General features: G+C 39.9%; 1 protein-coding gene across 1 annotated transcript; it reads right to left on the bottom strand.

The window, feature by feature from the left end:
* Positions 1-5,488: 5,488 nt before the first annotated feature.
* Positions 5,489-21,503, bottom strand: VCPIP1 (valosin containing protein interacting protein 1). The gene is made up of 3 exons (XM_005517114.3): positions 18,687-21,503; positions 13,637-13,723; positions 5,489-10,726 (listed from the first exon to the last, which is right to left on the bottom strand). The coding sequence occupies exons 1-3, from the start codon at positions 21,367-21,369 to the stop codon at positions 9,855-9,857; spliced, it is 3,642 nt and encodes a 1,213-aa protein (XP_005517171.1). The 5' UTR covers positions 21,370-21,503; the 3' UTR covers positions 5,489-9,854.
* Between the last annotated feature and the right edge of the window lie 6,199 nt (positions 21,504-27,702).

Below are 27,702 nucleotides of genomic sequence, written 5' to 3'. Positions count from 1 at the left end.
TTTGGAGAAATTCCCAGTGAAGAGCACAAGGATACACACCAGATACTCTCTTAAATTAAAATAGTTTTTCATATGACAGCACCTTATTACCTGCATCTGTTCTATGTCTCAGTACTGAAGATTCCAGCTTGACATCTGCACTCCAGTAATGTCACAGTCAGTTAAGGGAAGCTGCTGTTCAGAACAATTTCAACTTGCTATGTGTCTTCAGAGTCATACTGAGTCGTATTTTATTCTTTTCTGTTTTTCCATCTGCTTGGTATCAAAGATTCTGAAGGACAATATTCTGTTCATGACTGATCTGATTTTGCTGGAATTCTCTCTAAATGCTTCTCATAACATTTTCCTAAAATGTTGAGTCTTAAAGGATCAGCCCCTTCACTCAGAAGAGTTAGGAAGTTCTGGGCACTTTGACTCAACCTATTTATACAGCCTCTTGCAGAGGGGAAGAAGTACTGTTACCTCTGCCTAATTGAATTAGCCTGTGTTCAGACACAGAATGATTGCATGTACTTTGTGATTTCATGAATTTTACTTTACTGTATTGACAGTATTCATGCTAGAGTAAGAGGCTACCATACCACAAAAATACCAAAATATAATAATCTAGTGTTATCTGGATGGGCTCAGAATTTATTCTAGTGCATTAACCTCCCAGACAATCATGTATACAAAACATCTTGCATGTTTCCAAAGCAGTCAGTATCAGCTTATCAAGGAGGCTGTACAATTATTGAACGAATTCTGAGGTGGCCTTGAAATCAAGCCTTGGAGTGAGAAAAACAACCACAGTTCCCAGGCTCAGAAGACCAATAAAGCAGCTCCAGGGATATAGCCCTGCCAGAGACCAACACGAGGATCCTCTTGCAGAGAGTGAAGGAAATGGTGTCATTGCACAGCTCAGATGCATGCTGTCACTTTGAAACCAAGCTCTAAGCCTCACCTCATCTGCTGTGCAAAGTACAGCAGCAGCCAGACTAACAGCATTTCTTTGAAGAGACAAATTTCATCTGGCAACCACATCTCCTATGCTTTCAATGGCATAAGAATTCACTTAAATGAGGCACTATACAGGCAAATATTGCTTTTTAGAGGCTGAAAGTTGAACAGTCTTGAATCAATGAAAGAGGGAAAAACATTCCTAAGTTTATACCCAGACATTACCTATCATCTTGCTATCAGCTCTCACAATAATTAGTAACGACACCACTGCAAGATTAGATTATATTATTAATCTCAGTTAACAACCTTTCTAATTTCTCAAATGCCACTTGTTTATTTTGGAAAAAATTATGGAGAAATAATTTTACTAGTTCTGGTCAAGTATGCAAATGCTTTTTAAAAAGTATTTCACCAACATATTCACAACTTTGGAAACCAAAGGGGACATTTGCAAGTTACCTGTTAATCAGGTACCAGCATTACCCCATGGTTTTAGAATTATATCCTAGCAAGTCATCACTAGAAATGCAAGAGAAGTCAGCTTAATTCTTGGGTTTTTGTCCACTCCAGGAGTAAACAATTACTCTTAAAGAAAGGGACCGAAGCTATCAGAGCCAGACTGAGCCAATCTGACAGGCAGGCAGGCAGCAGTAACAGCAACTGCCTGAGCTAGATTCAGGCAAGCCAGATTCAGCCTAAATTCAATAGTATCCTGGTGATAGATGGAAAGCACTGGCTTGACTTTCTACCCAAAAATCAAAACCAATTTATAAAAACAACAGTGTTTTGATCCTCAGCTTTCCAAACTAGCAACAAGACTCCCAACATTAATTACAAAAATAGGAACCACACAGACAAATCGGCCAGTATCACAACCAACACTCCCAGAGGTGCTGGCCCCTGCTGCTTTCTTTCATAACAGTAGTTTGCCTCTTTATCCAAAACAGTGCTGCTCCCGTGCCCTGCAGAATTCCAGCAGGAGCGGAGAAGAGAGATCAGAGAGTGCTTACAGATGCAAAAGACTGCATACCTTTATCCTGGCCCTACTTCTCCAGGCAGAACAGGTGTACATGGAAGGTCTTCAGTTACTGCAAATGTATTTTGTATTTGAGTTTGTGAAAGGATGTGATTTTATGAGAGTTTACAGTGTAGAACCTCAAGGTTAGGGTTGGAAAGAAACAAAATGTTAAATAAAGATTATTTTCACAGTGGCAATAGATAACTGGGAAATTTTGGATTTCTGGCTTAATAAGAGACCTGAGAGTTCAAAATTTCCAGACTAATGAGGGAATAGGCTAGTTCAGCTGACCTCAAATGCAGGGAAAAAAAACAAACCAAAAAAATATGCTGGTGAATGTGGCAGGGTAAAGAAGTAGTTACAGCTAGGGAAAACAGAGGGAACAAAGAAACAAATAGTGACATTTAGTTTTTTCCATTGTACTGTGCCTTTACTTTTCTTATTTTGAAAGCAAAAAGAAGCAGGTACTCTTGACCTTTATTTTCTGCATCCCTCTTTGCTGCCCGCAAAAATAATTGCTATTTCCAGCATCTGTCTTAGGAAGCCAGGAAGGGCCTTATTCTATCTCTTATTCTAAGAAAGACACAGTGGAGAAAGAAGTAGTGTTTTGTATGTGCAGTGTTCAGATGTAGAATTTGGTTATGTACTGAGCAATGCTTGGGCAGATTGGAGCATACAAATAGTTAGAAATTAAGAGTTATCTCATTCCCCTAATTTTGATTAGGCTCTTGCCTTTTCAGTGTGCTTTGGCTTTTTTCTCACTGCCACAAAACCTACACTGTCATGGAGCAATGTGTGGTAAGGTCTCACCCCTTCTCTCCCACCGGGTTGAAATGTATATATTTGGCAGCTTCTGCTCCTGGGAGAAAAGAAATGTGGATTTCAGGGAAATCCCCAGATTTGGAGTGAGCCACTGCAGCTTCTTAAGTTCCACCATGGATATGGAACAACATAAAACATGTTTGCCCTAGAACTACAAGGTAAATTTTTAGAAACACTGATAATTCCTTATGCATCTTCCTTTCTCCTGAATACACAGGTAAGTACTCCCTTCTCCCAGGAATCTCCCTTTGCACCTTTCTGTGCCATATAAGGTTTCTGTGCTTGTAATAAGGTTTTCTTATACATCAGTCTAATTTGTGTGAAATTCGATCATTAGTTGCCTCTTTCTGTCTGTAAGAGGTGCAGTAGAAACAGAGGACGATAAATATGCAAAAACATCCATGGTAAAAAAGGATATAGAATAAAAGTTCAAGAGACAGATGAAAGCAAACAGGAAAGGCAGCCCAGCATCAGAGGAGACCTCTTGATGATTTGCAAAGGCAGCACAAACACACGTGGGAAAGGAGAATTTAGGATCAGGAGGTAGCGTCTGGCAAGCTTTGCTCTACATTTACACAACAATGTGACAATCTAAAAGAAACTTCATTTTAAAGAAAATCTTATACACTGACTTGACAAAGTAGCCTATAAAATCAAGTTTTCTTATTCTGAAAGAGGTTGCTTGAGGCATGCCTTATGGGTGTTTTAGAAGTGACTATGCATTTCATGCAGGCAGACTCCACAGACTGTTGGCTAATAAGAACCACAGCACCATTTAAACCTTCTTATAATTTCTGGTAACTTCCTTCCATCTGCCATCTCTCTTTTAATTTTTCACTTATTGAATACAAGTTTCCAAACAGCACAGACCCCGTCCAGACCTACAGGATCACTTTAGAAGTCAAATTAGATTTACTACCAGCAAGACAAGCCACTAGAAGTATTATTTCCAGTGGAAAACAAAATTAGGTAGTCTTTTAAAAACAGAGGTGGATAAAGTCCAAATAGAAATCTCTGCAGCTATCTCATAATCAATGTTTTTCAGTAATAGAACAAAGAATAATAGTCTTTCTGAAACCTCTTAAAGTGCCTGCAAGTTACTACAACAGAGGTCTTGTTTATACTGAAGCCTAATCCCTCTGACTGTTAATAAATGTTCAGAATAACCCAGTATACATCAATTTAAGTAATCAAAAATAATCCATTTCAAACCAGCTGCAGCAACAGGGTTTCTGTGATGTCAGCTTGGCATCTGTGAATCCAAACACCTACTTTTCTTTATCCATTTCTGAGTAATAAATACTCAAAACTACACAAACCAGTAGAAGCCAACATATACCAAAGCCTCTGCATCAAGCAAAGCAACATGATTTCAATTAACTTCTGCAGTCAGTATAAAGTGTCTGAATTGACTCTGTAATACCAAAAGCACCTTCCATAACTCACTACACATGCTGATGAATGTCCAAGGTTCACTCTCACCCTGGCCCCTAGGGATAAGATTATATTTTGAGGAGTTTTATGGTGACAAGGAGCTGGGGTTTTACAGTGATGCTACAACAGATTTGCTGTGGACATGCATAAGAAAAAAAAACAAGACAAACCAACAAAACAACAAATAACAACCCAAAACCAACAACTCCAATCCAAAATAAAAATTTATACAGATATAAACACTGTACAATTAATTGCAGAAGTAAAATGAAAATGCTTTGAAAGCACACTTAACTTTGTTGCTTCATACACTCAGTACTGGTTTTGGCTCAGATTATAAGCACTGTGCTAATAAAGATGAGCAAATTTCTAGCTTAGCATTAAGCATTAAAGCTTTTGAAATACAAATCTTCTGAAGGATAATTTTCAATTCTTCCTGATATGATATGCAATCAAAATTAACTCTGTGTATTTACACCCATCATTTTAAAGAATGCTTTAATGCTAGCACACTTGGAATTAAAACCTTTCAGTAAATACAGGAAGAAGTAACACAAGAGTTTTGCAGATGGGTTTTCTGGCTTGTTTCTAGGCTCAGAAGTTTTGATTAAAGCCAATTTGTGAAACAAAGTACCACATGTAGCTGGTGGGAAAAGCATAGAGATAATTTAAATAGTTGTCAATATGTTCATCTTTGAGTATTGCCAAATTTTCAAAAGCCTAGTTCTTCCAAATTGTACTATTCATACTTGAATATTACATGCATGCACTAAAATTCTGCTTTGAAATACATTTTGACCAATATTTCAAATCACAGATTGCAAGGTATCTTAAATGCTGACTTGGTCAGCATTTTTCTACATCTTTGTGACAACTTTGAAGATTCAGGTCTTGAATTTTGGTCTCAAATATATATGGTTTAGAAATCTCTCAAATTCAAAGGTCCTATGTGTTCAATGAAATATTTAGAATTGGCATGAGGTCAAAAAAACCAACTTTTTCCTTAAAGAACTTTTCCTCTCAAAAAATTCTTTTTAAAAAGAACGATTCCTACAGGAAAATGAATAACATCAGATTTTACTTTTCTAAGAATTGTATCAGATTTTCAACTTCTGTACTAGTATTCATATATGCAAGTATAATGTAATTTATATGCAAAATGCAGAAAATAATATATTTTCAACTGACTCATTTTGTAGGCATATCAGCATTAATTAAACAAACTAATGTGTGAAAAGCTAGATAAAAATTACACCTTATAAAACCAAAGCAGATGTTTTAACTTATAGTTTTAATATAGCAATCAAAGAAAATTCCAAATACTGTACAGTGAAGTGTAGTATAGTACACTATATACTGTTATAATACACTATTGTTACATTACAGATAAAAAAAATCAAATATAATTAGTACAGCAATCACAAATAAAACAAAACAAACCTTGCTGGATAACAGCCAGTACTGTGGAGATGGTATAGTTTCTATGCTAATTTGTTTTTAATTCAACATGTAAAGCACTTACTTTTTAAAAAGATTTTTTTCTAAATATATACACTATTTTAATTCCTATTTATACATTTTAAATAGCATTCCCTCCTAAAAGTGCACTCTTTCACTTCTTGGCAATAATCCTCATCAAACGTAAAATAACTCTGAAAATACCACTCTTGTGTCAACCTTTTATTGCTCAACCACAGGCGTAAGGGCTCAGAGGGAATCCTGCATTCTAAAGATCTTAAGCAACTTCTTCATGAAGCTAAACTGATATCCACAAGCAAAACAAAGAAACCACTCTCTGTTGTGGCTTTTTTTAACAGAAGGATTAACTTCATATTCTTATTATTTTACAAAAGCATGTAGATTCTGATATTTAAAAATAGGAGCCAAACGAATACAGAGATTAACAGTGGCATCTTCTTATATCATTCATTTTCCATACAACTCAGATTGAGCATCACTCTCCCAACTGTAAACATACCAAGAATTTTGTTTCCTGGCATTTTTAGCGCATTGAAAAAGTAGCAAGCAACTCCACTAACCCCATGACAGTGAAAACAGATTCTACTTTATGAAAGATTGTAAATCAAGTATTTTGGCCTTGCAGGGCTGTTAGCACACAGCCCTGTGGCACTGTGCCCCTGTAACACTGCTAGAGCACTCTGTCAGAGGCAACGTCTAGCTTGTATTTTGTAGCCAGCACAAGACTAGTAAACTATATGGGATTCACAAAGCCAATAATGCACACAGCTGTTTTGTGACTACAACAGGGAAGACAACCCAAATACATTTGATTTCATTTGAAAATCTGCTATTTCTTTTCCCTCTCTGAAATGCAAACAATTCAGAGAGAAAAAGTGCTATCAAAAAGTCAATCTTACTAAGTAGCCAGCCATTTGTAGTAAAAGTCTTGCATTTCCTGGAAAACTGGTCTGTTTTCCCAAGGCTTCCCATATGCTCATCAGCAATCTAGTTCATTCCCCTTCTTATTTTTATACTAGGTCTGTATTTTTAGTAATCATCTTTTCTTTGGGTTATACATACTAAGCCATAGTAACATTCAAGGTTTTCTAATAATGTGTCTTCTTTGCCATGAGATGCAGTGTAGCATATCTTTGGCCTTCAGACAAGAAAGTAATCAAGGTGGGTACTCAAAACCACAACTTCTTTCCACAGGCAATTTGGTAGCAAGAATTTGGGTTGGTTGCCTTTACTTTTCAAGAAAAGGGCACCACTCTTGACATTTGAGAAGTCCTACTGACACATCTTCTCATCCACAATGAGCCGAAGTCTTCCCTGCCCTTGTACCCCACCAGCATTTTCCTGACTCTAACAGGGAATTCTAACAAGCACACTGGTGCTCCTTAGGCACACAGATTTGTGTCAACTTATATTTGCACCCAGCGCCAGCAACCAAATGAAACATCTGTTCCAACTTACACTTCAGTGTTCTTTATTTCACTTCTTCTGCACAGTCACACATCTCACTGGCACATAGATGAAGTTTAGCTTCACTTGAGTGTATCAAAAGCAATCTATCTTTCTCAAAACTACTGATATTGAATGCATGAAAAAGCTACGTGAAATAAGAACACTGCAAAGAAATATGCACAATCCTGCCTTCCAGAATTCACACCAGTGGATCTTGTGATTGACACCATTTTACCAGTCCTGTGAGACCATCTTCTTTTAGGAACTGGAGGTTTCTGATCTACATGACTTGAGTGGGCCCAAGATGACACTAATGGTGAGTCAAACAGAGCTATTATCTGTTTCTATGTCTATTTAGATAAGAAGCAAAATGTCAAATTACTGCTGAAATGGGAAGTGTGTCAAAACTAAACCAAGCCTTCCTCTTTACACAGTAAAAGGCACATGAACTTCTGCAGTCTTACCAGAAAGGCATGAAAGACGCAAGCATTTTTCCTTGAAATAAGAATGATGTGCAATAAATATTTCAATTTATTTCAAACTTGAAATTCTCTCATATACACTGCTCACTCATTATTTTTCCAGCCAAGGAAGACTTTTTTTTTTCCTAAAGAAAAGGTTAAAACTGTCAAAGCATTGGTTACCTGGTTTAAAATACAAGAGATCCAGGAGATTCCTCCCGCTCAGCCTCTCCCAATTGAAATTCTTTCCCAGGAACAAGTCACTGCTATACTTTTCTAACATTGTGATAAAGCACAAGCCTCTACTCAACATTTTCTATATAGATGTAGCCTTCAGCGAGCTAGACTGATTCATGGGAGACTAAATGTTTTCAGAAGTCATGGCAGGCTTCCAGGTGCTGCATGTGCATCCTGCTTCTCATTGAATAAGCCCTGCCAGTTAATCAGTGCATCAGCAAGGTCAGTTCTGGCAAGCCAATTACTTCATACATTCCAAGTTTCCAAACTGCTAACTTACCAGACAGCAATTTGAGATCTTAACATTTTTCATTTATTTGTGAAAATGTGATTTTTATATTTTACCTCTAAGTAGTGTACAAAATCATAAAATATTTGTACCATCTACATAAAAAGTTAACCAACAGAGGCATTTTAATTTACTTTGACAAAAGAGAAGGGCTATTCTTTAAGTGACTCGCTTCATTTCAGTTCTACATACAAAAATAAATCCTTCCTCGTGGGACATTTTATCATACTAACACACTTAGAACTGTTTAAGTGATTAGAAATGTAAAATGTGAGGAGACTTTTCTGAATACAAACATATACAACACAAACCACATTTGTGAACTGGTAAAAACCTACATGTGCACAAACACAGACTTCAGTATTTAAATGTTCTTAATTCCTTTGAAGCTGTATTAACATCTTTTCATCCATTCAATGTTATTTTACCATGAGAAGAAGCAACAATAGTGCATTTAAATGACTATGAAGATAGGAAGCAAAGTGCAGTATCAGAAACACATTCCATCCTTAGGGAGCAAGCACAATGGCTGCTTCTTGAAAACTAGCATTACAGGTCTGATGAACACACTACTTAAGTGGATATCAGCTCTATTATCACTGATGCAAGGAAATCTGCATCACAATCTGAAGTGAGGCTGAGAGAGGTGGGTAGTCTTTATAGACACTGAAACAGCATGTATTCCTTGTTTCCACAGAGTAAACAGCAAGCTTCTAAAAGCTCAATTATCACCAAACACTTTAGGATAATGTGTGTTAGAGAGTCATTTCCTTCCAATAAATTGTTAATTTGCTCTTAAGAGGACAGCTGTTATTTCATTTTTGCCATTTCTAACCAAAGCTAGCAATCTAATTCTTCTAAAAGAAATGTATTTGGCATTGAAGATTTGCTCTTACTTGAAATTGCCAACTTCTCTCCTGTAATTGTCTCAAAAGTTGAGCAACCACCTGACCAGTTTGGTATTTGGGAGGAAATAAAGACATGCTACCAAGAGAGCACCAAAATGGTTGTGTTGGCTCAGACAGCCATGCATAACCACACCACATTCAGTGTATCTTCATCATATGCTATGTGGCCTTTTTTCTAACTTGTTTTATAACTGACAATAGGAGAACTAAGACTTCAGTTTACTAAAGTTACACGTATTCCAAAATTTCTGAGAGGAGGATATGAATGAAAACGTTATTAAATTGGAGAAGTGCCAGCAAAATGTAATTAAAAGTACTGTATATTCTGCATTATCAAATTGAGCAGAAGTTTAGTTTCAGTTACTTTTTGAAATTTATGTCTAATTTATTATAACAGTGTATTATTATTGGAATTAAGTACCTGGGACAGAATTAACTTTGCCATGTTTCTAGTTTTGCCTGTTCTAGCCCTTCCAGTAACCTTAAGCTAGCATGGTAAGAACCTTGCATGGGCTTAAATTTTAAGACTTTTAAGAAATTAAAAATTACAAAGAATTTTCAAGAACCCACATGTACAGCAGATATTCATCTCAGTGCATTTCCTAATAACTAATTTACAGGTAACAGAGCCAGCCTGGGCAGCAGTATGGTAATATTGAAAGCTATTGCCAATCACATGCTTATCATGCACTGAATAAGATGATATAATCTTTGACATACATACAAGATTTAGTAACTAATCACTTTGTGTGGCCCAGCCAATAAACATTACATTTGAACAGTAATTTCTTCTACCCTTATTAGATTTTAACCTATCAAGAGTGATCCATTGGCTCAGTTGCATTAGTGATTCCTGCATCTTGACTATCCATCTCCTCAAGCTCCTCAACAGAATTTCCCTTTTGTGCTTTAGACCTTGCAGGGAATGTTGTTCCCACAGAATTCACCATGTTACCATCAGTTGATTCAGTATTCAAGTGTTCAGTACCACCTGGTGCAGAGAATGATTCAGGTAAGGCAGCCTGAAAGCTCCCAGTTTTAGCAGCTGAACTCACTGCCTCTACTTTTCTTTGAGATACATCAACTGATGCTGACTGCTCTGTATTCTGATCCCGCAAATGTCTATCCATTGAAGCCTGAATAGAAGACACCATTTCCTGCAACTTTTTTCTCTGTGCCTCAATCAAAGTGGGGTCAAGCTGCCTGCTGTCTCTCATTGTCACAACTCCCGGAGCAATTCGAATAAGCTCACTGTTACCAGAAGCAGCTGTGAATACAGAAGGCTCAATTTTAGCAGAAGGACTGAAGTCCGTTTCTGTGCTATGCTTTCTTAAAAGTGGTGTTTCCCTGGCTCTGTGATCATGTTGTTGACTACTAGATGCAGTTCCTAGGGAATGACCCTTTCCTTGAAATGCAGTTATGTTATGTAGTTGTTCAGATTTCTTTTTCACTACTCCACCACTTCCCAACTTCAGCATTCCATGTGAAGGACTTGCTTCCCTGCTTCTTGAAGTAGCTTCTGCTCGCACTTGACTTAAGGCCTCTTTAACCAGCTCTTCAACGTCAGGACCGATTGGGAAGTGCCCAGCAGCATCCACACACAGCTCTAATCTGTCTTCTGCTGCATTGTACACAAAGTTTTTACCAGGTAGATGTGGAAAAGTGCAGTGCTTGCCATCAGCCAAACCTATAAAGATAGGAAATGTTATTCAAAGTGCTAACATATTTCAAGGCATGTTCTGAACACACAGTAATTACTGTATTTAAATTTACTGAATCAAGTAAGTAAAATCAAACACTGAAAGTTACTACTGTGGGAGAAAAAACTTAGCTCTTATGCCATATAACAACCACAGTATGCTGCCAAGATACTACTGCCTTTATGATGACTCTGATGAAGAGACAAAACTGTACTATAACAAGATAAAATAACTACAACTCACAGTTCTATGCTTGCAGTAATGTAAAAAAAACATCCAAACCTCATCACTACCATCACCCCACACCCCCAAAACCACACAAAACCAAACCATCAAAAATCAAAACCAGAAAACTGACAAGGAGAACACTCCAAAACACTATCTGGAGAAATACTATTTAAGACTACTTCCATACTAGTTAGAACTGTAGTAGGATTACTGGTTGCCTAACTGCTACTAAGCCTGAGGTATTTCAAATTTGCTGTTTTGTCTTCTCCTATGAGAGGAAGTGTTGCTAGATTTACAGAAGTGTTTCAAGCTTACTGTATTTAGTAGTCCTGGAGATAATAACTATTAACCTTTACAAAACAAACATAAGGCATAATATCTTTGATCTGCTGTTTGTTTAATTGTCCCACTTACAATTTGACCAATCTGTTAAAACTGAGAGTTCACTAGATAATTTAAAGTTCTGAAGTTTCTGTGTGCCAAAAATGGACAACATTAATTTTTTACAGTTTATCATCATAAAACACAAAATAACTCTTTCAACTCTGTTCCATGCAGGCTGTGGTAAAAGCAGTAATGTATCAATTCAGTGATGGTGGCTTTCTGTGAGTTAAAAGCTAACTGCAGATGAAAACTGGGCTGCAACCATTCTCTTCACTTAAGTTCCATCAGCTATGCATGAAGAGCTACAATAAAAACAACACAGTTTAAAAGGTGCCAGGAACAGGTAAATTATTGGGATTTTTCCTCTCATTCTCAAAATTCTTGAAGAAAACCACCAGAAATTATTCAGAAGGGTAGAAACACAACAAGCAAATTCTATTTCTGTGTTGCCAAATACAATGCTTTCAAAATGAGTATTCTGAGCAACAATGGAAAAGGCCATTCAACAACTGGAAAAGTTATTGTTTGTATACTAATGAACCAACTGATCAATCTTACTTATCCTCCACAGCTTCTGATCCACATGTTCACAATTGCAGAGGACCTACAAATAAGGTTTTACTTTGAGAGCTTCAGACATGTAGCTCCTTCCTTTATATATCCAGGGGAACCAACAACCAAACAGCCAAAATGCAGAACACCTACCTAAGCCTGAAGAACATATTTTAAGTACATAATTTAGCAGCTCAACTTTCATTTGCAAAAGAGGGTACTGTAACAATTCCTATGACTGACCAAAACTTCCTCTGAAAGTGCAATCCTGAAATCTCAAAGTAAGATCTTAAAACAAGATCTATTAAATCAAGTTTCAATTGATTAACAGTACCTACACTTCACAGACAGCTTTGTTCCAAAGGTCCACTATGATAGGTGCATTATTACATTACCTAAAAGATTACAAATAGGTAAGTAGCTTCTTAGAGTGGAAAGATTGTGCACACTGGAATTATTAAAGTGTGCTAATGCTGAAATAGGAATTGTACCTACCAAGACGGTCTATATTTGAGAGTATTGCACTTCTTTGTATGCAGGCATTTTGCACTATTATATCCTACAGCCTTATTTCTTACACAGTAAGCTGGGAAAAATGGCTTTTAAGTCAGACATTTTCTGCAAGTTGGGTTAAAATTCCTTGGATTCGTTTCAGGCTTTCAAATCTGGCTAGACATTAATTGGTCAAAAATACTCTTTCCGTCAGGCACTGGTTAAACTGATTCACTTTCCACAAACAATATACCACTCGTTACTGTACAAGCATAGTAAAAGAAGGAAATCTAAAAGGAAACATATCTAAGACACTTGCATATCAACTCTATTATCTAGGCTAATAATTCAGTGAGAGGTAGTGGGCACTGAGTACATCACACATTTTAATTTATTTCCAGAAATAAGTAAGATAAGGTTGATAAAACTGCCTAAGAAAAAAATCAAACAACAAGAAAGCAGCAAAGGAACCATTATAATAGCTGAAACCACAAGATGTAAACTGTGAATGGGAACATTTCATCAAGAAAATAAACTTTGAGAGAAAATAACTCCTTAGTACTTTCTTCTCTAAAGAAACAGTTGCTATTTGTTATAGGAAGTATCTGTAAAGCTACCTAAAAATCAAATATATTCTACTTGCTTGGTTATTCTGCACAGAGCCCAAGATGCAACATTCAGCAATTCAAGAAGCAGATGGATAGTTTAGCTTTTGAACAATAATCTTAGGAATATGAAAATCAAATTTAACTGACCATTTAAATTTAAAACATGCAGTACTCCATATAAAACATCTACTGGAAGCACATAAGAAAAGTAAACTCCTTATCCAGTAAGTGCCTAAAGTAACAGGAATAAGTCCTCTGATTTTCTTATTGTTTGATCTTTACAGGAGAAAAAATCAAGAAAACAAAGTCATTTGACTTCTTTTGGCCATATAGTCACTAAAAAAAATAAAAAACCATGTTTGTACAATTCAGGAAGTGGAAATTTCAGAAAATAACAGGTTGAAGTTCAACTAAATAGGTTTAGGCAGATTGCCTAGTCTTAGTCCATCTAAGGTAGCATTAGGAGTTCTCCAATATTACAAGAATGAACATTTTCCACAGTAATAGAATAAAAAAATACATAGCATATTTATGCTTACAAGTGCTTACAAGTGACTCAATACCAATTTACAATTTTGAGGATTTGGAAACAGAGGAAGGAAGGAAGGAATAAAAACAAAACCAAAAAAATACCTGTTGTTTTCTTCATTATGCTGTAGAATACTCCACCCTGCTGAAACAACTGAGGAAGCCCCTTTGCGTAAGACCAAACATCTTCTCCTGTAAAAATCAAACACGAACTGTAAAATTAAACAGTTGCATTTTCATACTATAGACAATGGGTGAAAATATAACTCCTTTAATCAAAAGTTGAGTCCTTGCTCTCTCCTATGCAATTAAGAATTTGAATTTTTATTGCAAAAGCACAGAACAGGAGCCTGGGACATTGAAAGACTTTCAGAAAAACATACCACTGTCTGCAGTCAAATATCCTACATGTTCTAGTACTAAGGTTCCCAAATTTGATTTGATCCAAAGTGCAGCTCCTGGTTCTTTGCCAGGCCCTAAACATGAGTCTCCATTCCCTTTCTACCTCTTCTTTCATCATTAAACTAGGAAATTACTTACACGCTTCCAGAATTGAAGCACATATCCGCACTCATTAAAACTTGAATTCTATATCCCTACACCTTCTCAAAAATTAGAGTTCAATTTCACAGCTGCCACACAGCAGACTTAATACTGCAGCTGAGACACAAACATCCACCCAGGCAGCTGCATAGAAGCTGTCTGTACCTTGCTTCTCTTTAGAGTTAGAAACAAAATACCAACTGACCATGAGGCCCCAGCAGTCCTGTATAACCAGTGTTTCTCAACAATGCCAAAAATGGCATTGAAATGTGACAACTTTAAATGCCATGGAGAGAAAAAAAAACAAACCAGGACTACATAAGGAAAGGAATATAAGGAATAGAAAAATTGGGTTACAGTGATGGAATATCAGTGACCTAACAGCACCTGCTCAATAAGTTCAATTCTGCATTTTGCCTATACCCTGTTCCTTATTTTGCTAACCACTTACCTGCTTCAGAGAAGTGGCATGAGCTGTAGCTGTCTAAGCAGTACAAACAAAAATTCTATTCTGATAAATTCTATTCTCCTGATGCAGAAACAACTACTGTACATACACATTTTCAGGAAAAAAAAAAGGTTTTCCCACTTTCCATCAAATATTCAGGGAACATATCAAGATATTTTAGATAGAAATTGCCTCCTTCTGTAGAGATTGAAATCTCAATAACCACATCTCTCAAATTTCTATTAAGATTGGAAAATGTAAATCTTCAACTATAGTTAACAGGTTGTACTACTTGGACAGAGGTAGCTGGAATGTGTGAGACTGTAAAATACAACCCACCAATGTCTTTGCTTGCTGTAGTAAGGAAAATAAACTAAAAGAGCACAGGACGCACAGGACTCTGTATGCTCGCCTGCTCCCCCACAACTGTCACTCACCTCTCCACTTCAGGCATTACTAAAGCCCCCATTCTTTTTACCAAGGTACAGTGCACATTCACCACATTCTGTCTTTAGATGTTTTAAAGGAGACCTATATAATCTGATTATTTTTGAAAGCATTCCTTCAAACCATATATGCTCAAGCTCACTGCATTCATTTGCACATCAAACTCATAAATTTGGCCTTCACTTCCAAGATGAACATCTGAGTAATAAAACAACTGCTCTTCTTTCTTATTTTCTGTGACCTAAGGAAGAAAGTCTTCTGTCACTGCTACCTGTGTCCTTACTCTCACTGACAATTTGAAATGTACTTCCCTATGCACAGTGTCTCCGGAGCATTGCTGCTGTACCTTTCCAAGTCTTCCTGATGGTTTAAACACTGCCCACAGGAATCAAAATAACCACTGCACTGAGAAGTAACAGAATAATACAGCTGTCAGCCCACTGAAGCCAGAAGAGGCCACAGCCAGCAGGACTCCATCCTAAGGACTCCTTTACTGCTGCATCGAGCAAGCCATTACTATTTGAAGGACTCCTTTTCATTCTACAAGACAACTACCGGGCTTAAAGAAGAAGCCCAGTTTTAGAATTACTGACATTTTCCAATGAAAGATTCCCTATTTGCTGTGAGCATGATTTTTCACAATTTTTCAGCTTTGCACAAGGGAAGCATCACTGTTTAGATAGCCTTTTATGCAATACTAACAAGTACTACATGCAGGAAAGCAGGGAGAGCAGGGCTCACAATACAAAAGCATTGGCCACTGAAAGAAATACAAACCAATGACACTGTTTTGATAGACAAAACACTGGAAGATCAAAAAAGCCCACAGCTGCAACTGGACTTTCCCAGATCAGAGGAACTTAGTGTGTGTGACTCAACTAAACTACATTTGAGGTTTGCACATTTTCTTGTTAGTTGAGTTTTACAGTTTGTTTGGGATTTGTTTGCCATGGTAGCAAGATGCTTATAGGTCACAAGTTAATTTGGGTGATCATTCAGTTAGATTAAAAAGTCCCTCAAGACACTACATTTATCAAAGAGATTATACTGTTCCTACTCCAGTACACACTTCCTCAGACCAGACCCCAATCCCAGAACATTAAGGTATGGGAACAAATCCAGACTGTCCTACCCACAAACAGGCCTTGTTCACTGGTATAAGCTAGCCTGCAGCTGCTGCAAGGCCAGGACTGTCACTTCAGACAGCAGAGAGAACACACAAAGTGCAACACAAATAAAAAACTTAATTGATAAATATATGTTATAGGGAAGTACAGCTGGCTTCAAAGCAAACTGTCTAATTCCAAGAAAATTCTGGCATCAAATAATACATTAAATTTAAACCTGGCTATTTTGATTCCCATGATGAATTAATCAGTGAAAAACAAACCAATCAAAATAAATTCATATCTGGCTTGCACATATTCAGAGTGCCTCTCCATGGGTGTAATTAAATCTGCTTTAAATTATAATGTTTTAAATATGTTAATGCAAAATTCCAATTCCTTTAGTAACTTCCCTATAGAATTCTATATTTTGAGCTAAACAAAAAAAAAAAAGAGAAAGCTTTACAAAAAATCATGCATAATATGTTAATTGGTCCAGAAACTACAGTATTTAATTTCCCAGGGCTTTTTTTAAAATTCTATACAGAAAAGTTAAAGAACATGACCTAAAATTCTAATAAGTAGCTGAGATCAGAAGAATTCTAGTAGCTGAAATAAAAAATATTTCAGCCTATATGAGACTCTGTATGAAAGAAAATGTTTTAAGCACATAGAATAAATAATCATGGATGTTTGAAGACACACTTCCACTATGGACATTGGGAAAAGAAAAGTGTGTCTGGCCCAATGAGCTATCTCAACAGCATCTCCCCTCTACACATGCTAATCTTACTGTATTACAGGAACGTTTTTAGCAGAACAAAGTTAAAGCTGGCTTTCAGACCTTTGCAGCAGTTCTTAGCAGTACAGAAATGTTGTTGAGAAAAACTAAGGCTTCTTGTCCCAAAAAGGCTGAATATGCCACCTTGAGGAATTGCCACCCTTAAGAAAGTCCTAAGCAAGGACTTAGGAAGTTTATTCATCTGTTGAAAAATCACAGTTGTTGAAAAATCACAGTCTATTAACTGGATTTCTCCTACAAGTATTTTTAAAGGAAAATGAAGACCCAATTAGAAAAGTGATGATATAATAATAGCATCTTATTCAGTAATCACGTAAGGTTTTATAACTGGTTGGTTTATCACTTGCTGTTGCTTTTACCTCTATTAGTAATGCACAATTACTGAATGCAGCCAGAGGAGGGTGAGATAAATTCTATTCTAACCAGTGCTCTTAAAGCAGAATCTAACAGTAGTGATGGCAGAAACAAAAAGTCATTCTTGCATACAAGATCAGCTCACAGTTTATGGATAAGCACCTGTAAAATAATGAGACACACCTTAATGCTAAAGTAACCAAGATATTTTTAAAGCATGCCAGTTTTTTGAAGTCAGTAATTATACTTCCAGCAGTATTTCCTGCAGACAGGAAAGCACTCTTTTAAGCTTAATCGCAAAATTAAGACAACATTTAAACCTAACTTTTTCCTGCACTTTGGAACTGGGGTGTAAATGTCGGTGTGATGAGGTGAGGTAGTGATTCAGCACACTGTCTTGTAAAAGACACAGGAGTAAACAATCACACTTGGAAAAGAATCAAAGTTCTGCTTGATGAACTTCTGACATACCACTCTATGATTACGTAATTGTTTCGTTTCTGAAACATCACATGCTTTAGCCACACCAAATCCCTCCAGCAAAAGAGAAGGCTCTCACAAAAAAAACCTGTAAACATGACTATTCAACTGGTTCGTAGAGCTGAATGCATGTTAATTACAGTTCTACTTCCTGCCAGAAAGCAGCAAGAACTGAGAAAGAAAGGTGAAAGAATGGGGGTCCAAGTCTCCTGAGTTCTAAAGGGAAAATAAAAACCACAGGCACCTGAGAAAAGTCCTTTTGTCTTGAATTATTCACAATCACATTTACATAACTGATAATTTAGAAATATAGCTTTGCAACCCTATGTCCAGCCTCTGGAACTCAGACCCACGTTTAGATTCTTTCAGTTTTTTCTGTTTATATTCTGAAATAATACTTTTCTTAGCTCTTTAAAAAGACCAGATCTTCATTTAAAACTATTACCTAATGAGAAAATGTCAAGTTGATTTGCTTAAACCAAGACAACTCCCTGTGGGGCCAAATGTCAGGACTTCATCCTATTACCAAAGTGAAAATTTGTTCCTCAAACTTCCAATGAGCAGACACTGAGCATCCCCCTTCTCACCCCTGCTCTTAACTTATTTCCTGAAACCTGAGGGAGATGAGGGGAAAAAAAAGTCTGTAGCTTTCACACATACACTTCAAATGTGTGCTTAATGAGAGGAAAGAAAAATAAGTGAGACAGGACAGCAGAGGCAATGCAACCACCTCTAAACAGCAATTTTTAAGAGTACTTTATAGCAAAGAAAGAACAAGTATCTCATATACCTCATATATACATTTCTAAAAGTCACTAACAGCACATTAAATGTTCTTCTAATAAAGGAATAAGGGAATTAACCTGAATAACCATGATTTAAGAAAAAGGGAAATGTGTATGTAACTACAGTTTGCAACATGTTACCTTCTACTTCAAAGCACAATTTTGAACAATAACACGAAGTCATCCTTACCCATGAGCGTTGCCAGAAGACAGAGTGAATACATCTCCTTGTCAACTTGCTCTTGCAGATCCTTTGAGGAGATCTTACTGGTCACAGCAACATCTTCATGCTTCACAGCATGGGCTGAGTGTGCTGAGGCAGCCTGCCTGCCTTCCTCCTTGCCCTTCAGGATTTCTATGGCAATCCTGTCACCGTGTTGCAAAGGAACAGGCTCGTTTTCCATGCCTTCTTTGGGAGGCAGAAGCTCTTTTGGAGGAAAGCCATAGCGAATACATTGCAAATACGGGGGAATATTAAATTCTTTTGCTATGCCTTCCTGGAGTTCCAAGAAGGTGGTAGTGCACTTCAAGGTAAGCATTGACTGCCTCCCGTCATTGGTGGTTATTCGAATTTTCTTTTCTTTTGCAGATGTTGGAGAATACGGGGTTTTAGTTGGTGTAGCAGGTGCGGACGAGGGCCCCTCACGAACAACCCCAGGAGAAGCAGTCCTGGGTTGCCCTTTATGCTCTTGTTTCAATTTTTCACTTTTCCGTTTCTGCATTACAGAAGCCTGGTCCGTAATGTTCTGCTGAATAGTTCTTTCAGCTTTGCTCATATTCAGCTCCTCCTTGTGCAAAGTTTTAGTCTTCTGTCCAGTCAAAATTATTTTGGTTGGAAGCTGGGACTCTAACTCTTGTCCTTGCTGTACATCATCAGCTCTTTGGGCATGAGCACCATCGATATTTACAGGGGTATAATCATCAGGGTTCCTTTTGGCTGTTTGATGCAGTATTGTGTTGACAACTTTCTGCACAAGAATCTCACTACCAAATTCACCAGGGAAGTGCTTGGTAACAAGTTTCATGGCGACATCATACACGTTGCTGTTCAAAGAGGTGTCACTTTCATACTGGAACCAGTAGACAGTCTCTCTCACCACTCTTCCACCCCACTCTAGAGTTATAGGAAAAGCTTCAGGCAGATTGTCATATTCTTTACCTTCCCAGTAATGCTTGAATCCACAGCCACATTTGCCACCTGAAGACCTAGTATTAGTTCTGTCTCCATCAATATATAAAACAGACCCATCTTCTCTGACACGACGCATTAAGTTACCGTGGCACCAGTTACAAACAGTTAAATTACTCAGGCCATAGTCTGGTACCAGCACATCCTTCACAGGATTGTAAGAACACACCAAACTGTTCAGGGGGAAACTGTAATTTTTGTCAGGCCTTAGCTGGCCGTGAGTACTTTTTGCCAGATTGTACAGCTTCCCTCCAGGAGCCAGCCACTCTGGGGGAACATGATGCTCTGAAAGAGCCCCACAGATGAGGCACCTGTGAAGACGGTTGTCCATCACTGCTTTTTTGGCAGCTGCAGTGACCTCTTCGGGCTGGACCCCTATTACACCAGTCCTTCTGTAGAAATATTGATGCACATCAGCTACAAGACTGGGGTGGATACCGTGTTTACTCATGAAAACCTCCTCCATTGCAGCAACAAGCCTCATCAAGTACTTATCCTGCAAACTTCTGTCTCCTCCAATTATACAACCACCATCCTCCTCTAACATGATGTACTTTTTGATAAGGTCTTGAGGAACTCCCCAGGCTTTAGGAAGTAGCTTCCTAGGCAGCTTAGGTAAAGAAGCACCTTTTATTCCAACCAGAGGAATATAATGGTTACGTCCTGAGCTACTCCACGCAATACAGATTGGCTTGTTCAACATGCCATCTTTCCCCATGCATTTTTCCAGAGGTATGAGACCAGGGAGGAATGTTGCTGAATAATCTCCAGAGCTTCGCATTCCACTCAAGGAGTCTAACAGAATAATAGGCCGGTGAAGCACGTTGGCCAGACCAAAGATGTGAATATTCCTAAGGCCCATTGGCACACCTTCTGGAGGAACAAACAAAGGGTCACATTCATTGATAATGTCCTCCCACTCTGCAGCATCAATAAAGTCATGGAAAAGTGCCTTGTAGTGGCTTAGATTCTCCTCAAAATGCTTCTTTAGATTCTCTCGGAGAGCATGCCAGAACAGTTCCCTGCCAACAAGCGCTCGTGAGACTGCATGAACAAGGCAGTGGCCATCTCCATCCACGTGGACAGGAATGAGGCACTCTTGACTGTTATTTGCCTTCTTGATGTCCTCCAGGGTGTCGTGCAGGTAGATGAGGCTGCCTGAGCGGTCCTTCCCGTAACCCATGGTTTCGACGTGCTCTGGCTCAATGAGGAAGGCGCGGTCACCCAGGAGAGAGCAGTCAAAGATATCTCCCTGGTTCATCTCCGTGAGGAGCTTGGCTTTCCCAGTCTGCTTGTCCATCCCATAGCGGGCCAGGATGGGGGCCAGAAGCTTGCAATGGTAGTTGGACAGGCCATTGACTTTGACGAGCTCAGTGTTCCTGCGGGGCGGGCCGGCGCCGCTGACGCCCAGCAGCGCATTCCGCAGCAGGTTGTGCAGCACCAGGTCGGGGTCCGTCACCTCCTCCACGGCCAGCAGCTGCCGCTGCTCGTGGCGCCGCCCGCAGTCCGTGCACTCGATGCTGCCGCTGCCCTGCGGCCCGTGCGCCGGGAAGAACAGTCGCGCCTGGCATTTGGGATCGGGGCAGGTGCCCGAGAAGATGCGCCGGTCTCGCTTCTTGGAGGCGGACGGAGGCGGCGGCTGCTGCGGAGGGGACGGCGGCGGCGGCTGCTGGGGCTGGGACATCGCTCCGCTCCGCTCCGCCCGGGCTTCACCCGCACCCGCTCCTCCTCCGCCCTCACAGGCGCATTCCCTGCGCGCCGGACAACGACCGCCGCCTCTCAGACGCCGCCGGTGCCGGTGCCGCCCGTGCGGTACCGAGCGCCGCCCGCCGCCCGCCGCCCCCCGCACGACGCGGAAGCCGCCGCCGCTCTCACCGCCCCTCGGCCGCCTCAGTGCCCGCAGCGCCGCGGCCTCGCGCACTTCCACGCCGGCGGCGCACGCGCGGAGCCGCAGGGGCGGATGGGAGCGATAGTTTCGTTCACCGCCAAAGCCCGGCGTAAGAAAGGGACCTACGTGCCATGGAGAGACTACAGAGACCGTGATGCCATGCGGCGGAGAGGGGGAGGGCGGGGGAGGGGCGAGCCTCCGCGGGTTGCTGGGAAGCGTAGTCCGCGGGCGGGTGGGCCGGGAGGGACGCACAGGGCGCTCGGCGGCGCTTGTTGCGCTTCCTGCCGGAGCGCTGGGGGTGGGAGTAGGGTCTGAGGTGACACCCCATATGTATATTCCTGCTCTGTCTCGCTCGGGTGTTGGTCTGAGGTGACACCCCACGTGTTAACTCCCCCTCTGTATCCCTGGGGTGCTGGTCTGAGGCGACACTTTACGTATATCCCTCCTCTGCCCCCCCCCGGGGGCTGGTCCGAAGCGACCACCCCGCGTCTACATCTCTCCTCTGGCCCCTCGCCCCCCGCTTGCTCACGCCCCGCAGGAGCACCGGGGTGAGGCTCCCTCCCGTGTCCCTGTCCTCCCGGACAGGCTGCCCAGCTCCAACAGACTGCTGCCGGCAATGGGCTGACAGGAAGAGACAGAGCGGGGGCCGGCCCCAGCCTTCCCCTCAACAGTGCTGCTGACGGGGAATCTGAGGGCTTCCGAGGGCTCCCCGGGCACGGTGGTTTCTAAAAGCACAGGAAGCAGCGTGTCCTGCCAGGCAGAGTCCCCTGGCAGGCAGCACTGCCTGCAGGCATGGGCACACGGGCTCTGACCTCAGCCTCTGCCCCGACAGCCACCGCAGCCAGGCCCGGGCGGCGGCGGCTGGGCTGTGCCTGTCCTTTGAGCTCCAGGTGTGCTGGAGCACACTCGGGGTGTCTGGAGCTCAGCACACCCTCGCCGAGGTTTCGATTCCCGAGAAGCCGGGCCGCCTGTCCGGGGGGTGTGCTATCTGAGCGGAGGTGTTCCCCGGCTGCCGGCTGCTGATAGCGACAAAACAAGGCTCAAGGAGACGCGAGAGCAAGCTGTTAACACGAGTGATCCCTCCAGCTGGTGTCACGTAAAGAGATAATGGGGGAACGGAGCTGGCGCTTACGTTATCTCCAGCGGCCGTCTGAAACGATGCTTTTGCCAAAATGAAATGGAATAATGTTCACAACTTCCAACCTAATTACAGTCGGCTGGCAGCATATTCATGTGGAGAGCTCAAGGAGGGATACTGTCAGCAAACAGACGAGTTAAGCTCTCTGAAAGCTATTCCAGATAGAGATTTCTCCTTAAATTAAGGAAAACAAAAGCTGAATGTTGGAGGACAAGGTGGAACCTCACAGGGTATTTCCAAATACCAGTGACCTGTCCCTATGAACACAAGGGAAAAAAAAAAAGAAAGAGCACTTCCCCCCTCCTCCATCACCCTTATTCTACCAAACAAACACCTGGAATTTACATCCCAAGGCCTCACCTATTCTATAGTCACTCAAATGATCTAAAATTAGAAGAAAAATCATAGAGATTGTATCAGAGAGATAGTATTGTGCTTGTACTTTCCAATACAAAGGCTTTGTTTCATTTTCATTAATCCATGAAAATTTATGCATCTGACATTTAAATTATAAAGATTCAGATGATTAATACACACAGAAAAAAAATCTGTTTCTGTGCTTTATCACAGGCTTAAGGGAAAAAATGGCTCCAGGCCTGGCCTTGTGACAGACTGAGCACTGCCACCTTCCAGTGACAGCAGCTGAGCTGTGCATGTTCATTCCCTTTCACTTTCAGTAATTTGTCAAGCACAGAAAATACGTGTGTGTGTGTGTGTGTGTGTGTGTAAATGTATGCATTCCACAGTGTAATTTTTTATCTGATCCTTTAAAATATGTGGCAGGTTTGAAGAAGAGAACATGAAAATTACAAGACAGATTTTCATTCTTGCCTGCTACTAATACTTTTTAATGTGTATGACAGTAAGGTAGCAGCATCACCAGCTCCACAATCCTGCCAATGTGCCTTGTACTTGGGGATAAATCAGCAGTCTGTGCCCATTCATCCCTTAGTCTCCCCTTCATAAGTAGCAGGAACGCAGTAAAAATGCAAATAGGGAAGCCTCTGTCCTCTGTGAAACTGTGTGGCAGCTACTGAGAATGGGCACCATTCAGGGCATCGGCCGGTGACAAGCCTGTGCTAACCCGGCCTGCATTTTGAAGAAATGTCTAAGAATTTTTCCGTAACATCACTGGCCTCTGGAGCAATCCAATTTTTCACATAAGGGAAAGAAACGCTTCTGTTACTGTTTAATAGTACTTTGTAGTCAATTATAGGGGGCACCCTGGTGAAATAATTCACTTGTACTGTCAAAGCCAATAGAATTTAGGATGTTTTGTTTACTTCTGCAAACAGATGTTTTTATGAAAGCACTCTGACTATAAAGTCAAAAACATTTCTCCTTTCTATTCCTTACATTAATTTCAGTGATAAATTATATTCAGTAGAGGAATCTATCTTTTATAGTGGTTTGACCCTAATTAACATGGATGTTTTTGATGAATGACATTTATAAGTTTTCCAGCTATATGCAGACTTCTGATCATGATTGATTGCCCAAGCAATTTCTGCAACAATAAACTTTCATTACAGAATCTTTGATAAAAATCACAATTCTCTGGCAAACGAATAATTTATGCAAATTAAATGCATGTTTATTTACAAGCTTTATACACTGTATCTGACAAACAGGATAAGGAAGTTCTGTGTTGTATCACTGAATACAGATTACACAAGTAGCTAAATCTTTAAGCAGTCTTAAAGGAAAATTCAGGAAATACAGTGTCTGCCTTGTTAGTAACTACCCTGCAGAGTGTAGCAATGAGTCCTACCAGAGATCACGGCAAGAGACATGCTATTTTCACAGGCAAACAACAACATCACAGTCAAGAAAGTAGGATGGAAGATCACACTGATTACAAAGTTAAATCTATTTGTAATGGGTCAGAAGAGTGATTAATTGTCAGCAACAGGACATACCTGAACTCGTGCCACTTCGTTGATGAGAACCAAGCACTGACAGTCAAAATACCAGGCATTCATTTCAGGCCCAGGATGGAAGATGTAAAAATTTCAGTTTGATCTTCACCCAGTGCTATTCCATCTCTTCTTTGTCATTTACCCTCAGGAAATGGGTCATTCCCAGGTCAAAGCAATTATTTTTCAGAGGCACTTGTTTCTTCAGAAGAGCAATGACAGAAGTTTCCAGCTAAATAGAAACAAAAGGCTTGTGCAGCACGCCAAAGAACAGATCATGATAAACTAGAAGATGGTCTGTGTTGTCAAGAAATGAATGTTATTATCAGCCTTTAGCTACACCTCAGCATGCTCTTCAGAAAGGATAGCTAAAATCTGGTGTTTTCTTCATGGAAACCTTGCACAGCTGATCCTGCCTAGTCTGCAAGTCTAGCAGTTTAGCCTGACCTGGCTCTGAAAGCTCTCTACATGTGCACTCAAAAAAAGAGGAGAGAGAAAACAAAAGTGTGAGCTAGAGGAAAGATGGCAATATCACCACATCCTACAATGAATGCAACATTTTTTTTATTTAGATGTGACAACCCAGCATCTAAAAAGCACGTGTAGACCCACAACTGGAGAATACTTATGATACCATAAGTACTATTAGTAGTACCAGCTACAAGGAGAGAACAGCATGTGTTCCACTGTACAGAGAAGCTTCAAGTGTTGTGTGGCCTCTCTATTTCTTGCTCCTGTTAAGCCAGTTTGGCACTCACTTCCCCACTGCTGCTGAACCACATATCTTGTTTTGCCCATCACTTAAGCAGGCGTTGTTAAAAACCCAAGCGCTCACCACCATGCTACCCGCGGTATTCAGGTGTTGGTCACAGGTCTCCTCATCTCCTGGTCCTCAGAGGCAGCGTAGCCCAGCAGCATTCTGGAAGGACAGGAATGACCACTGAGCAACTTTGGCTTTCATGAACCTTTGGGTTAATTAATAGTTAGTCAATGGCAGTTAGAAAACAGCACCTGACTTATCCTGGGGACCTGGGCAGGTAACTCTTGTCCTGGATACATCCAACTGAACAGCTTCCCTCTTCTACTGCCTTCCAATGACCTCCAAAGTTAAAAAATGTTTTCCTTCAGTGCTTTCACAGAGTGAGAGCTTGAACTGCTGCCATTGCACCAGGTTCAGCAATTCACACCACTGTTAGATGCTCCCTGTTAACACTGATGTCATTCCTACATGAGACCAAATTTGGGCTGCTCAAAGTGTGGAATGTGTATTAGCAAAACATGAATGCATTAGGAAAACAACATGAAAAGTGAAATACTGGGCAGAGGTTCCAGTACTAATTACAACCATCCAAATAACCTCAAAGCTCAAAGGCTTTACTGCAGCAAAATCAATGTTTCCAATGGCGGTTCAAGTACAACCTAGTCCAGTAAGAGCAGCTCTACAGCTGACTCTCATGCTGGGTTAATCTCAGCATCCAAGACAAGCTGCTCAACACTGGTTTGGGTTTGTTTACCTATGCTTTCCTTTTATTTCTTGGCTCAAAATATGGTTCTGAGGCCCTGTCTTGAAAACATTTCAAATTGATTTCACATGCAAACTCCTCTGAAAAGTTAAGGCTCCACATTTTTTTACTGTGAATATTGCTTTTCAAATTGATGTCAGCACAACTGGCAAACAAAATGGATTCATCAGGACTGTCAGTGTTCAGGGACTGTCAATAGAAAATCAATCTTTGGGGCAGTAGACCATTATAAAAAAAGAGAATGTAAGTGTTATTAGCTTAGATGTGTAACCTGATTATATGGGAGCCTCAGTGGCAATTGCTGTGAATGTTTATCTGCTTTCCATAGTGCTCTGTCAAATACAAATTGAATGAATGGTACAATCTCATTACACTAAAAGATAAATGCCTCAAAATAAAACAGTTTGAGCAACTAACACACTCGCTGCCCTATTGATTTGTATGTTCACAGTGTATGCAGTCACAGATCTCATCAGCTGTTAAAGGTTTACTTAAATCTGTATAACAATCCCATGTATTTAAACATCCCAATTAACTGTCTGGTCCTAAGTGAAATTCTCTCTGCAAATACCCAGTTTAAAGAATGAACAGCATTTCCAGTACAGAAGAATTGCCAAGTCAAGGATATAAATGGGGAAGAAAGACACCAAATGCTTCTTACAGAGAGCACATAGCAGTGATGCCTGGCTTGCGATTATGCTTCAAATTTAGAAGCATTTCACAGGTTGAGAGCATGTATTTTTCAGAGTTGAAGACAGAGGAGAGAACCTGATACACAAATACAAAATGGTGGGAGCGGATCAACAAGCTGAAAAAAAAGAAAAACAAAGAAAGCCACTCTATCCTTAAAATTTCTCCTGAGGGTTTTTAAACTAGATGTTATAACACTTCAAATTGAAACCAGATGAACCCTTCCAACTGGTTTGCTGCCCTGTCCTTTGGCAGCTGAGCTGAGCATAATACCCCACCTTCCAACATGCACAAACAGCCTTATCACCAATAGCCAAATATTCTAATACTTTCTAGTTTTCTGATAGTTCAGAAGCTTCTTGGTGCTTTATACACCTATAAAGGTTTAAACTAAAGCTCTTGTGTTCATTAATTCATTGCAGTTCGCTAATAACCTTCCAGAAACTGGCATTCTCTACCACACTTCCTTGTCTTGGATGTGATTTCTAAGTATTGAAATAAGTGAAAAAAAGGTTTGAAAAACCAAAGAAACAGGTGCCTACTACTGGGAAGGAATTCCTTTGTTTTTCTTGCATCTGATGTAAAACCACTCACAGTAACAGTGAAAATGTATCATCTATTTTAAATAAATAAATAAATAAATAAATAAATAAATAAATAAATAAATAAATAAAGTAAAACCTTTTTTTTGTCTTTGAGAAATATTTTCCCGTTACAAACTCATTGGCTTTTATCATGGAAAATTAATAAAATTACTTTCAATTAACTCTTGTCCTCCACTAATTTTATCAGGAAAAAAAAAAAATTAAAATCCCAACATATTGCTCCTGGGGCCTTTTCCATTTCTGGTCTATATAACTTA

The sequence above is a fragment of the Pseudopodoces humilis genome, chromosome 1, assembly GCF_049639895.1.
Source record: "Pseudopodoces humilis isolate 2021_Gansu_Grassland_sample_001 chromosome 1, ASM4963989v1, whole genome shotgun sequence".
Classification (NCBI taxonomy): Eukaryota; Metazoa; Chordata; class Aves; order Passeriformes; family Paridae; genus Pseudopodoces; species Pseudopodoces humilis.
Note: the sequence above shows the minus strand (reverse complement) of the source record. Positions and strands in the feature narration are given on the sequence as shown.

Coding starts and splice junctions, on each gene's coding strand:
- VCPIP1 (XM_005517114.3), bottom strand. CDS start 21,369: ATGTCCCAGCCCCAGCAGCCGCCGCCGCCGTCCCCTCCGCAGCAGCCG. Junction 13,724..18,686: donor TCTTCTGGCAACGCTCATGG/GTAAGGATGACT, acceptor TGATTTTTACAG/GAGAAGATGTTTGGTCTTAC. Junction 10,727..13,636: donor CATAATGAAGAAAACAACAG/GTATTTTTTTGG, acceptor CTATCTTTATAG/GTTTGGCTGATGGCAAGCAC.